General features: G+C 39.3%; 1 protein-coding gene across 8 annotated transcripts in view; it reads right to left on the minus strand.

Annotated features, from left to right (window-relative positions):
• Positions 1-11,655, minus strand: part of il1rapl2 (interleukin 1 receptor accessory protein-like 2) — a 384,745-nt gene extending 373,090 nt beyond the window's left edge. For 2 of the 8 annotated variants that reach the window (XR_008572827.1, XM_054791464.1), the window contains exon 1: positions 10,428-11,652. Coding sequence is in view for 4 of the 8 variants with exons in the window: in XM_054791464.1 (XP_054647439.1) it covers positions 10,428-10,535 (108 nt within the window). In the remaining 4 variants the exon portion in view is untranslated. Of the gene's footprint in view, positions 1-10,427 lie in introns of all 8 variants that reach the window. The other 6 variants (XR_008572830.1, XM_054791466.1, XM_054791465.1 and 3 more) reach the window with 4 other exon arrangements.
• Between the last annotated feature and the right edge of the window lie 345 nt (positions 11,656-12,000).

The raw sequence follows: 12,000 nt of genomic DNA on the forward strand, positions 1-12,000 counted from the left end.
TGGCTTTGATTGCTTCAGACTGATAGCATTTGTGTCAAAAGTTTGAACGATTGACTTAACAATTCACTGATTTCTTCTCCAGTAACAACAGTGACACCATAAACAGCCACACACAAAAGTGAAGCTCCAGTTCAACCCATTCAAACGGAAGGATCCCAACATCCGACTGACAATTTGACCATGTCAAATACCATTTTTTTGAACCAGAATTACTTGGTTACTGTAATTAATAATTAATTAACCAATTAATCATGTTCAATATTTCAAGTTAATGAGGATTAATAAAGGTTTATGTTTTTTTGTACAGGAGTAGGGGGTACATGGCTTCAAGTCAAATGTCTGAAGGGCTACACCACTGTGAAAAGTTTGGTAACCACAACAATAAGGACTATTACAAGGTCTGATTGTCAAAGTATTGAGAAAACTTAACAGGAATAAACCAGGAAAAAAAACAAAAAGGCAAAGACAAAAGGTGATGTCTGTAACTGTTAATGTCCTGTAATGTTGACCTATATTTATGTTTACCAGGGGAAGAAAATGTGATATTCTAGTTTGTGTTTTTAGATAACTCATGGGTGTTTTTTTAGTATAAAGAACATATCCTGTAGAGTTGGGAGAGGAAAGGCAGTTTGTCTTCTGTAGAAGGCAGGGAAGGTAACAGCGAGAGACGGATAACAAGTCCTGATAAATGCTCTTCCAATCATCAGTTCATTGACGAAGTCTATGTTGGTGCCCAAAAAAAAACTAAATACTAAACACACACACGGGCGCTAAGCACCCCTTTATCTTTCAAACCTAGTGACGTTCCTGCCAAAAGAGCTGCTGGGACAGAACAGGGAGACAAGACGGGAAGATTTGGGAAACACATAAAATACCGTTCAAGAGTTTGGAACAAAAAGCAAAATGTGGCCATAGCAAAAATGACTGGAGGCGGACAGGGAATGAAGCAGCTCTCTCAGTAACTGTAGAACGCAAACAACGATCCAGCATCTTCCTAATTTGTCACATCTAAGCATCTAAAAAAAAGTAAAAATCAGTCGTACAAATCAAGTATGTGAGCCATCACGTAATCTGGGCTTTAGACCGAACCTTTAATCACAAGTAGTACTTACAGGCATGACAGTATAACCTATTTCCTCCCCAAAACACATCTTGGACACTCCTCTTGTAAAACACTTAAAATAAGAGAATTCTGCAGTGACAGAAGCGTGTTAACTACGGAAGATATTTGTTGGTTGCAGTGATAAAAGTAAAGCTATCACACGCTCACATTCTATTCCATCGTGTGTCAAATAATGTCAAAATGATGATTGGATTATGACCTTCCAGCTAGCACAGTGTGACAACCCCCCCTGCAATCTTGGGCTGAGATGATTAATCCATCAAAGTGAAAGTCAAGTAACAAGCCAACTTAGTTTGCCTTAACGTCCGTGCCAAATATAAAATATGCTGAGGCTCAATGCTTAAACGCTCCTGTTATTTTTCATTTAATATTCATCACTTACGAATATTAAAATATTGCATCCTGTTTTATTGTCATATTGTCAACTAGAGTTCATGTGCTGATTTTGTGAATGAAACAAATGAAGACGTCAGTAGCGTTCCGACAAAATATAATGAGTTTTGTAGTTTTGTATGATAGTACAGTACATCCACACTTCCTCCAAAGTCTAAAATGTAGTCTAAAAAGTACTGTACTCACCACTAATGAATGATAATATAAGGTGACAGACAGAACCGAAGTTACATGTAAGTTTCACTTTTACGTCTCACAGCAACTACGGTACATTCAAAGACCGCCAAACACGGTGCGAAATCTCAACGCTTAACATTAGCAGTGAAGCATAAAGACATTTAAACGTAAAAATTGTGGGCTTTTTTTTTTTTTCAACAATGGTACATGTACGCTGTACATTTTGCCAGTGTTATCACATTATCAACATAGGGTGAATGAGATGTGTTTTCTGCGGAAAAAACTGCCTATTTTCAGGAAATTAAAATTTGTTTTATTTTTTTTTTTACCTAAAAACCAACATGAAAAATCCAAAAACACTCCAACAAGTTGAGGGGTCGTCCAGGGACCCGCTGCACTTTGATAAAAGATGAATTATGTTACATTTAAAGTCAAACAGATACCTTTTGATACACTAAATCAGAGCAACAATGTAATTTAAAATTTGCAGAATCTACAGAATGCCAAACAAGTATTCAATGCCCAACCTTACCTTTGCTCTTCATTATGTTAGGACTAAACAGGGCAAACATATGTGTTATTACTGTTTTGTTTGCCCGTTTTTATTTGTTTTTTAGTAAACCTTGCGATGCAGGTTCACCAGTGAGTATACACGTATGTAAACATACAAACCCATCCTGCCAAATTTCAAACCTAATCCGATTGTCGTCGGTCAGTGTCAGGGAGTGTCCTTGAAGGGAGTGCAGCCGACGGCTTGATGACATTCTTTTATGAAAGGATCTGAAAAGCACAGCGCTTCCTTTCCTCCGCTACCGACTTCACCAAGACACTGGCTAGCAGCAGTACTGCCGGAGTGCACATCTATGTATGGCAAACGGATGTCAGACTGGCATTAATATATCACTCAAGTGACAAACACCATAGTGAGAGTGGACGATGGGCTGATTGCGATCTTTTTTTTCCTAATGCCACGTGCGATTGGCCCGCACTACATTTGACATACTACAACAACAAGGAACTTTCCCAATGCAAACAGTGAGTCATTATGTCTTATTATTGCTTATTATGTAAGCAATATACGTATATTAGGTAATATGAGTATAAAGGTGACTATTGGTGTGTCATTTCATGTTTACAGGGCTTTAATAATGTTATAAAATGTTTTTTAGAAGTTCATAAAATTAAGCTTTAACTATGAAAATATTCCATTTATTAATATTGAATCCTACTTCGCGGAAATTCACTTATCATGATCGGGTCTGGAATCAACTAACCACGAGAAGGGAGGGGGAGGGATTACTGTACTGTTAAAAATAAAAAAAAAACCTCACTTGTCATATAAACAAAAGGCCCAAATGACACTGTTCGTCAGCAGCGGCACACTCAGATTGCTGATGCAAACCATCTTGGATTCTCATCACCCGGAGGGGCAGTTAATGCCTTATTTCTGTTGTTGATGTTTTGTACATTTAAAGGTATTAAATCATACATTCCAGGTTGCAGTATGCGAGTCTGCTCATGTCTCCTATATGAATGCAAACAGAAAGAAATCCCGTGAAGCTATAACTGTTTTATGCACTCATAAAACCTTTAAAAACACTTATTTACAATGTTAAGTTAAAAAAAAAACCTCTAGTTTCTGTGCACTTTAAGAAATTCCCTATATTTGTTGTTTTGTTTTTTTTTCCTGGCTAATGAAGTAGAATCAGCACAGAAACATGTCGAATCAGTTTTGCAAGATGCTGATCTTTGCCATATTACGGCTGCTGTTTTAGCAGGCCGGCGCTGCACTGTTGCTGCTGTGTACACTATTACTCCATTTGATCAGAATCCATAGGGACTAGCCTGTCAGAGCGTGTTACGTCAACAAAGGAGAGGCTACAGACACTGGTAGATTTGCTGAGGGGTGTACTGGAGAGTCACAGTGATGAAGAGGAGGGGGCATGCCCTGAAAAGAGAGTGCAGATCTTTGCAGTTCTTGTATACTTCTACATAGATTATACACTATATGCACTATATCACTACGTGTAGCCCTCACACTGTGAGGGCTACACGTTACAATAATGAATGATTAAAATGATTATTTTATTCTAAGTGATATATTATTTCATATATAAATTTACATTTTAGCCTTTTTCACCGTTTTAATTCAAATGTGTGTTTGATTTAAATCACTTTTATTTAAATAATTTGACATTTTTATTTTATATTTATTTGTATTGTTTTTATTTTATTTTTTATTTTATTTAAGTCAACCCAAGCAAACGTATTTTCTTTTAATTGTCATCTTTTGAAATTATGGTTAAAAAGTCACTGAATCGTTTCGGATCGTATCGTCCTAAATGAACCAATATATCGTCCTTGAATCGTATCGGCAACCGAGAATCGTGATAGGAATCGAATTGTTATCAAATCGTTTTTAAAATTTGCAAATAAGACCACAAAATCGTGTCTCAAAAAATGTATACACACTTTAAATAATGTAGACTACAGTAGGTCTTTATTATAATTTGTTCAATTTTCAACGTCTAATAGAATTTACAAACATCATTTTATTGTTTTGTCACTGCCTTTTCTCAAACTGACATCCGTTCTGGTCCAGACACTGCTGACAACGCAAAGCATTGGAATTGCACACATCACGAAACAATTTCCTTGGTTTTTGCAGGCTTGCAGGCAGTGGCAGCTCTCATAGCGTAGAATTTCTCTTTTAGGTCTCCACATAAAAAAAGTCCAAAAAAGTGGCGTGAGATCTGGTGAACGTTGACAGTATTCAACGAAACCCCTCTTTCCAAATAAATAAATAAATAAATAAATAAATAAATAAATAAATAATTTGATAAATAATTTAATTGTCCATAGGTATGAATGTGAGTGTGAATGGTTGTTTGTCTATATGTGCAATGTGCTGGGGACCAGTCCAGGGTGTACCCCGCCTATCACCCGAAGTCAGCTGGGATAGGCTCCAGCATACCCCCGTGACCCTAATGAGGAGAAGCGGCATAGAAAATGGATGGATGGATGGAAAATACAAATATCCATGTGTAATGAATGTATCATATATACTCCCAAAGAGGAAGATGACTAAGATTTACTTATATATATTTCAATTCTGCAAAGATGAGTGGGTAAATTCCTCCACAGCGCTGTAAGAGAGATCGCAAACGCTTGATTGCAGTTATTAGGTTTAGGGGGCAATCACTTTTTCACACAGGGCCATGTAGGTTTGGATGTTTTTTTCTCCCTTAATAATACAAAATTTCATTTAAAAAACTGCATTTTGTGTTCAGTTGTGTTACTGACTCACATTTCAATTTGTTTGATGATCTGCAATATTTAAGTGTGACAAACAAACAACAAAACAACAAACAACAAAAAATAAGAAAACAGGAAAGGCTATATAGTGCCCTGCAATCGACCTCTGCTATCTCTGTGATCTTGTGTTGGATATACTCCAAATCCTTCAATTTCTTCTTCAGCCATAATCCTATTTACTGTATCGGATGACGACGATGAAACGAAGACCATCAACAATGCCCCACATCTTTCCAGATGGATACCTTCAAGGTATTTCTCTTTGAAGTCTCTTAAAATGCCCCCAATTCTTCTGCTTGACTTGTACGGGGCATGCTATTTACACATTCTAAACTGTTGCATATGAAACTAACGCCACTTTTTTATTGTTTCATTCTCTTTCAAAATATCACACGCAACCATTGTCAGACAACGACTGTGGATGTTGATTTTGAAGGCTGTATCGACAGACGGCTTGAAATGCAGGGTACATTTTCCAGCTTAAAACAACTTGAAATAGCCGGCAGCAAGATAAAATACTTTGCTGTTCTGCTCCGTTGCCAAGGTTTCCTCAACTTCTCCTGCCCTGGATGCAGATGAAAAATGTCCTCTCACTCTGGGATCCAAACTCATTTAAGCATATTTCCTCTTTTGTCAAGTGAATTGAGAAAGATGCCTGTGACCAGAATGAGGAAGACAAGGACAATTAATAGCTGCGGTCCAGACACCGTGCCCGCCAAGAAGGCTAACACTGCGATGGAGCCTGTCTCCTGTCAGGGATACCATGAGTAACACAAGGCGTTAAACCTGGACAGCATTAAATGACACCTCCACCCTCTTCTTACTGTGCTGGTAGTGCCTTTACACCCACAACACCCTATGTCTACTTAAATGTGACAAGTAAAAAAGCTAAATAAAAATAGCATTAGCAATGAATCAGCTCTTCACGTTCATGTGAAATACAGCAACCTTCAACCCAGGGATCCTGGTCCAAACCCTTTGTCAGCAGACAGCCACCCTTCTGACTGAAAGCAAGATACTGAATCACCAAATCCTTATCAGCTGCAGGGCTTCATTCTGAGCTCAGCTTGTCCTCCACAGTACTGTGAACTGACCTACAGGCGCCATAACAGTTCTGTACACAGTTACTCTCCGTAGCATTTGCTGGAGCCACAGTACAGCCTGCATGCATACATCAACCTCACGAACGAATGAATTTCCATGTACCTTGTACAATGGAATTCAACAGTTTTTTTCCCTCCGAAAATAGGCCGTTTTTTTCCGCATGTCTCATTCACCATAGCTCAGTAATAATTTAGATAGACACTTCATTCATCTCCAAGAGAAATTCACAATTTCTATATATATATATATAATTTACAATATTTACGTGATAATACAGGGTCAGGAAAAATGATCTGACACATTTGTAGGTTAAATAAAAGGCAAATAAAGTAAAGAAACAAGAAAGTGTATATAATGCCATTCTGTTTCATTATGTTTTAAAAATTAAATCAGTCAAATGGGATCCATTATTGTCCACACACCCAATGCAGATCCAGTAGCTCTGAAGTTGGTAACCCATAACAAGATGGTGTTTCGAGCTGGTACGGGATCATGTCTACCAGGATTGAAGTGCAAACGGTGTTGCAGTTACAGATTCGTTTGTTTTGATAAACGTTTCCACAAGTCCAATTCATGGTAGCAACTGAGAAAGAAACGAAAAACAATGGCATGATAAAGAAACAAAGCAAAATGGCATTATATGAAAAAAAAGGCATTATATGTACTTTTCGAAAATAAAATGTTTCTTTACTTTATTTGCCTTTTTATTTAACCTACAAATGTGTCAGATCATTTTGCCTGACCCTGTACAAGTAAAACGTACAGCATAGATGTACCGCTGTTAGAAATCACACCATTTTCACGTTTATGTCTTCATGCTTCACTGATAATGTTCTTTTCTTCAAGCACTGACATTTCACACTTCTTTTCCTATAATCGTATCGGCAACCACGAATCGTGGCAGGAATCAAATCGTTATTAAAACGAACCGTTACACCGCTACTTGGTACCATAATACGTTTGACATGTCCCATGTGGTTTCTCAGCAATCAGTTAATATAAATAAGTTGAACATGAATCTTCAACTTAATGCTAATTTCCACGATTAGCAATTGTGTGAGGAATTACTTCACGAAACATCCTCCAGACATGATGTTTCATAACGATGATGTTACACTGTTAAAACATACCTTCTACTGAGATTAATTGAGAGCTCAGTCTGGAAAAGGTTATAAAGACATTTCTAAAGCTTTGGGACTCCAGCAAACCACAGTGAGAGCCATTATCCACAAATGGCGAAAACATGGAACAGTGGTGAACCTTCCCAGGAGTGGCCGGCCAACCACAATTACCCCAACAGCGTAGCGGCGACTCATCCAAGAGATCACATCCAGAGGTTTAGGGGGGCAATCACTTTTTCTCCCTTAATAATAAAAAGTTCCATTTAAAAACAGTATTTTGTGCTCAGTTGTGTTTTTATTGACTAATAGCTCCGGTTGTTTGATGATGTGAAACATTTAAGCGTGACAAACATGCCAAAAAAAAAAGAAACCAGGAAATGGGCAAACACTTTTTCACACCACTGTATGTCATACAGACTAAAAATAATGCGAGCTCCATGTGAGGGGAGCTATTCAATATTCACTTAAACCCAAATGCCAACCTGCCTCTGCCCAAAATGCCATTGATCATTTCGAGACCTTCCTGTGACAAAATATAAAAGAGGCTTTGATCCTTTCGCCAAGCATGACATAAAACGTCACGGTTTTACATGAGCGTGTCATTACTCCTGTTCATTGTATGGCATGACTTTGATCAAAATGCACTCTGAAATTGTTGAAACACACTTTTGTGTCAAATGGAACATGTCTTTCAGGAAAAATAGAAGCCGTAGCAGAAGAGAATGAATTTATTTTATGCCAGCCAAATGCTTTAAATGTTTGAATGTAACGTATGGCGTCACCATATGAAAAATCCGCTCCTCGTCAAAAACTGATTCATAAACTGTTGCGATGGCAACTGTGACTTTTAGGCTACATTTACAATGCAAATGATGTATTACTCATTCCATTTTAGCTGCTACATCTTTTTGTTTGTATCTTTATATTTACCGTACATTATATTTTCAATATAGGACCCATGTCTGATGTTACTGTGTGAACATTTATGAACACATGAAACACTGTGTACGCTTGAAACACAGATAAACAATCACAGCATTGGAGAGCAACAAAGTAAACAGTAGTGATTAAATTAAATATTAAATTGTTTAGTTTGACATGGACTGCTTCTTTAACATATTACATGTCTCGACCTCGACTGTGCTTCTTTAATCCAATACAAGTACATCCTCTCAGCTCCTTTTCTTTTTAGCTTTAATCAAGCTCCATTCTAGGAAAAAGCACTCATCAACATGATTAACATCTAAGTGATGATTTGAATTCCTCAAATATGTAGACCAGAGGTCACCAACCCGTCGATGGCAAGCTGCTGGTCGATCTGGAACTTTGCCGGTCGATCGCGAGAATATTAGAAAAAACATTTATTATTACATCAGTGCCCTCCCCTCTCGGAAAGTGACCAACAGGAACGCATTTTAACCATATATATATATATACACATACTGTATATGTATACATATCTATATATTGAAATACAAGTGATATGTAATTCTGGTCACTAGGCGGCAGCAGTGACACAAAACATTGAGACATTACCTTACATTACATTACCTTAACACTGCATGAAGTCATGAAGCCAGCCATGGCATGTGGCCCACATGATAGAGTGAAAAAAAGTTATCCTCCCATTCCGTGTGGAAGTGGTAAGTTGTTGGCTTCTTAGGTTTAGAAGAAATACATTTGACGCTAACTGGTTAGCTTTCTAGCTTGCAAGCTAGCGGCCGTCTCGAGTCCCTGCAGCAAAAGAGTTGCGCAATGTGACGTAAACAATGAATAAGAGGCGTCTAAAGGTGACCATAGGCATGTCTATAAGGCTCTAATAATGTTTTGTATGTATTTAGAAGTATTTAGAAAGTCATAAAACAGGTTGTCTGTGCTCTAACTATGACAATATTCCATTTATTAACATTGAATCCCATATCACAGAAATTAATTTATCGCAATTGGGTCCCGGAAACAATTAACCGCTATGAACGAGGGACGACTGTAAGAGGCTCAAGATGCCATCAGAAGGGTCAGCATATAATTCACACTAAAACTCGACTTACATCTCTTTTGTAGGAACGGAGCTTGTGCATAGACTGAGGACCTCCTGTCCACACACACACACACACACACACACACACACACACACACACACACACACACATACAGTCCTTCCACCCTGACAATCAGCTTGTACCTTATTGCTAACCAGCCACCATTGCAAACCCATGGAATCCCTGCCTAAGTGTGGCTGTTGCAGCCTCACACAATTTGGACAACACGCATCTGTCTCCCTCGCTTACAAACCCACCTTTACATAACCAACACACACTTTCTGTTCTCTGTTCTCATTGCAAGAGAAGAGGACATAGAAGAGTGGGGAGTAGGAAGAGAAAACACCTGCTGGGCTGTAAAGCACTCAGACAAACAGCGCCTGTATTTTGGATGACTTGAACAAATGGCAAAATTATACAGTGGATTCAGAAAAAGCATCCTTTCACCCAAAAGGGGCTTTGTCTCTATTGCTGAAAAGAGCAAAGAGCACACTATTTCCTTTCAGTTAACATGCAACAAATTAGAAAACAATGACAATGATGGTAAACTGTTATATAAAAATATTTTGTTGTTCTATTGGTTCTCAACAGACTGTGCAAGTGTGCCTTTATTGTGACCTCTTGCCAGGAAAGGGGGGGGGGGGGGGGGGGGGGGGGGCTATTAGCCATGATGTTCAGCCGCAAGGTGCGTGAGTGGGTACTCCGGTTTCCTCCCAGATTCAAAAACATGCATCTTAGGTTCATTGGCGACTCTAAATTGTCCATATGTGTGAATGGTTGTTTGTCTATATACTGTATGCCTTGCGATTGAATGGCGACCAGTCCAGGCTGTACCCTGCCTCTCGCACCAAAGTCAGCTGGGATAGGCTCCAGCATACCCTCGCAACCCTAGTGAGGATAAGCGGCACAAAAGATGGATGGATGGGAACTAAAACAATCGTATAAGAAGCTATCCCAATGTTTGTGTTAAGAATCCTTGCCACACAAACTGTCACACATGCTCCCTTTATCATTCGTGCGTAAAATTACGCATGCTCTCTCGCTCTCTCACACACACACACGCGCACACCCACACACACACACACAGACACGAACGCCTTGTCAAGTATCCCGCATATGAGCCATGCGTAAAATCCGACAGTGACATCCTCTTACCTGCTCTCTGAGAGCTACTAGTCCAGTATCCAAAGAGATGCCAGTGATAGAACCTTGACCCGGTAAATATCTTACAGTGTTCAAATAATCCAACCTTTCTCCTCTCATCACCGACTGCAGGCAAGTTTTCCCTCCAGGAGGTCGCGTCCTCTCCTCCTTTGCCAAAAGCAACACTCAGAAATGTTCAAAATATGTAAACTGAAGGAAAAAAAACAACCTTCCTTTTTGATTACGGAGCCAGGTTAGTACTTCTCTGTCCGCGCTTCACTTTTACGCATTCCAAAATGCACAAAACGAGTGGTTTGTACACAATGATTACACTTAATTACCACAAGCAGTGCGGATGCATGGAATTGTTACAATAAATAACTTCAGCAATGTTCATCAGTGCATCCCTACTTGCTCACAGCTAACCAGTCAATAGCTGGAGTCAGCGAAGGCATACACTGCCAATTAATGGATCGATGAGTTGAATGAGTAGCCGCCACTTCTCTGTTATATTCCACACAAGTCCAAGTTCTTCAAAAGACGAAAATAAATGTCCAAAAGTCAGTCAACGAATAAAATAGACGATCGCTGCAGAGAATATGTGCATGTCGGCACAAAAGTCGTTTTTTACGCAAAGATGGGCGGTGATGTCCCTCAGTTCACTCCAAAAGGACATGTTTGGACGCGACACAGCGCAAGTTCCATTTATTTAAGTCAGTCTTATTCGTACTTTTCTTCCACCGTCCAGAAATTACGGTTCATCCACTGGAGTGAAAAAAAAATCAAATATACAAAAAAAAAAAAAATACAATACCTCCTTGCAGTACTCAAAGCCTTATAAAGCTTGAGTCACTTCTCTTGCTTTCTTCTCCACTGCGAGGGAGGAGAAGGGAAGAGAGGAAGCGGGTGAGGGGTTGAGAGGGTTGGTTGATGTCCTCGCACCACAGAACGAACCTTCCGGGATGAAGAAAGGATGAGGAAGAGGATATGAGGAAGGGGGGAATCCGCTCATGTGACAGCTCACCTCCACTTTTCCCGGTGGATGAATGCGCCTCCTCCTGTTCCTCCTCCTCTCACTCGCCCCCTCAGGTCTTGTGTGGGTTCTCATCCAAAGTAACTAAAAGGACTCCGCTGGAGCGCACTATAAGAACGGGATGCGTTCTTAGACATCCACTGTAATGTTTTCCAGGATCAAGAAGACTGGGCATCTGTACCCCCACATGGAGGACGCTGTTCTTCAGCACCACATACCGGCACAGGCGGACCCACTCAGAACACCGAGAGGAGAAAAGTTAAATTTGCATTTACAATTTCTTACTGTCAAATTTGAATTCTAATAGTTGTTGCCACCGAATAAATTAAAGTGGAAAAAAGATGAGGGTTGGATGAAGGGGAGAAGAGCAATGAGGGGCTTTTTTTTTTGGTTGAAATGTGCCACTATGCTGCCCTCTTTTGGTTGTAAAGGGAAATAATATGAGCTATGAAGGAAAGTTTTAATGAGAGGCAGGGTGAAGCACACCCGAGCTCATTAGATCTCAAATTATATCTTCTATCCTGTAATATAGTTGCACACTTTAATGCACAT

Source organism: Dunckerocampus dactyliophorus, chromosome 11 (genome assembly GCF_027744805.1).
Source record: "Dunckerocampus dactyliophorus isolate RoL2022-P2 chromosome 11, RoL_Ddac_1.1, whole genome shotgun sequence".
NCBI lineage: Eukaryota > Metazoa > Chordata > Actinopteri > Syngnathiformes > Syngnathidae > Dunckerocampus > Dunckerocampus dactyliophorus.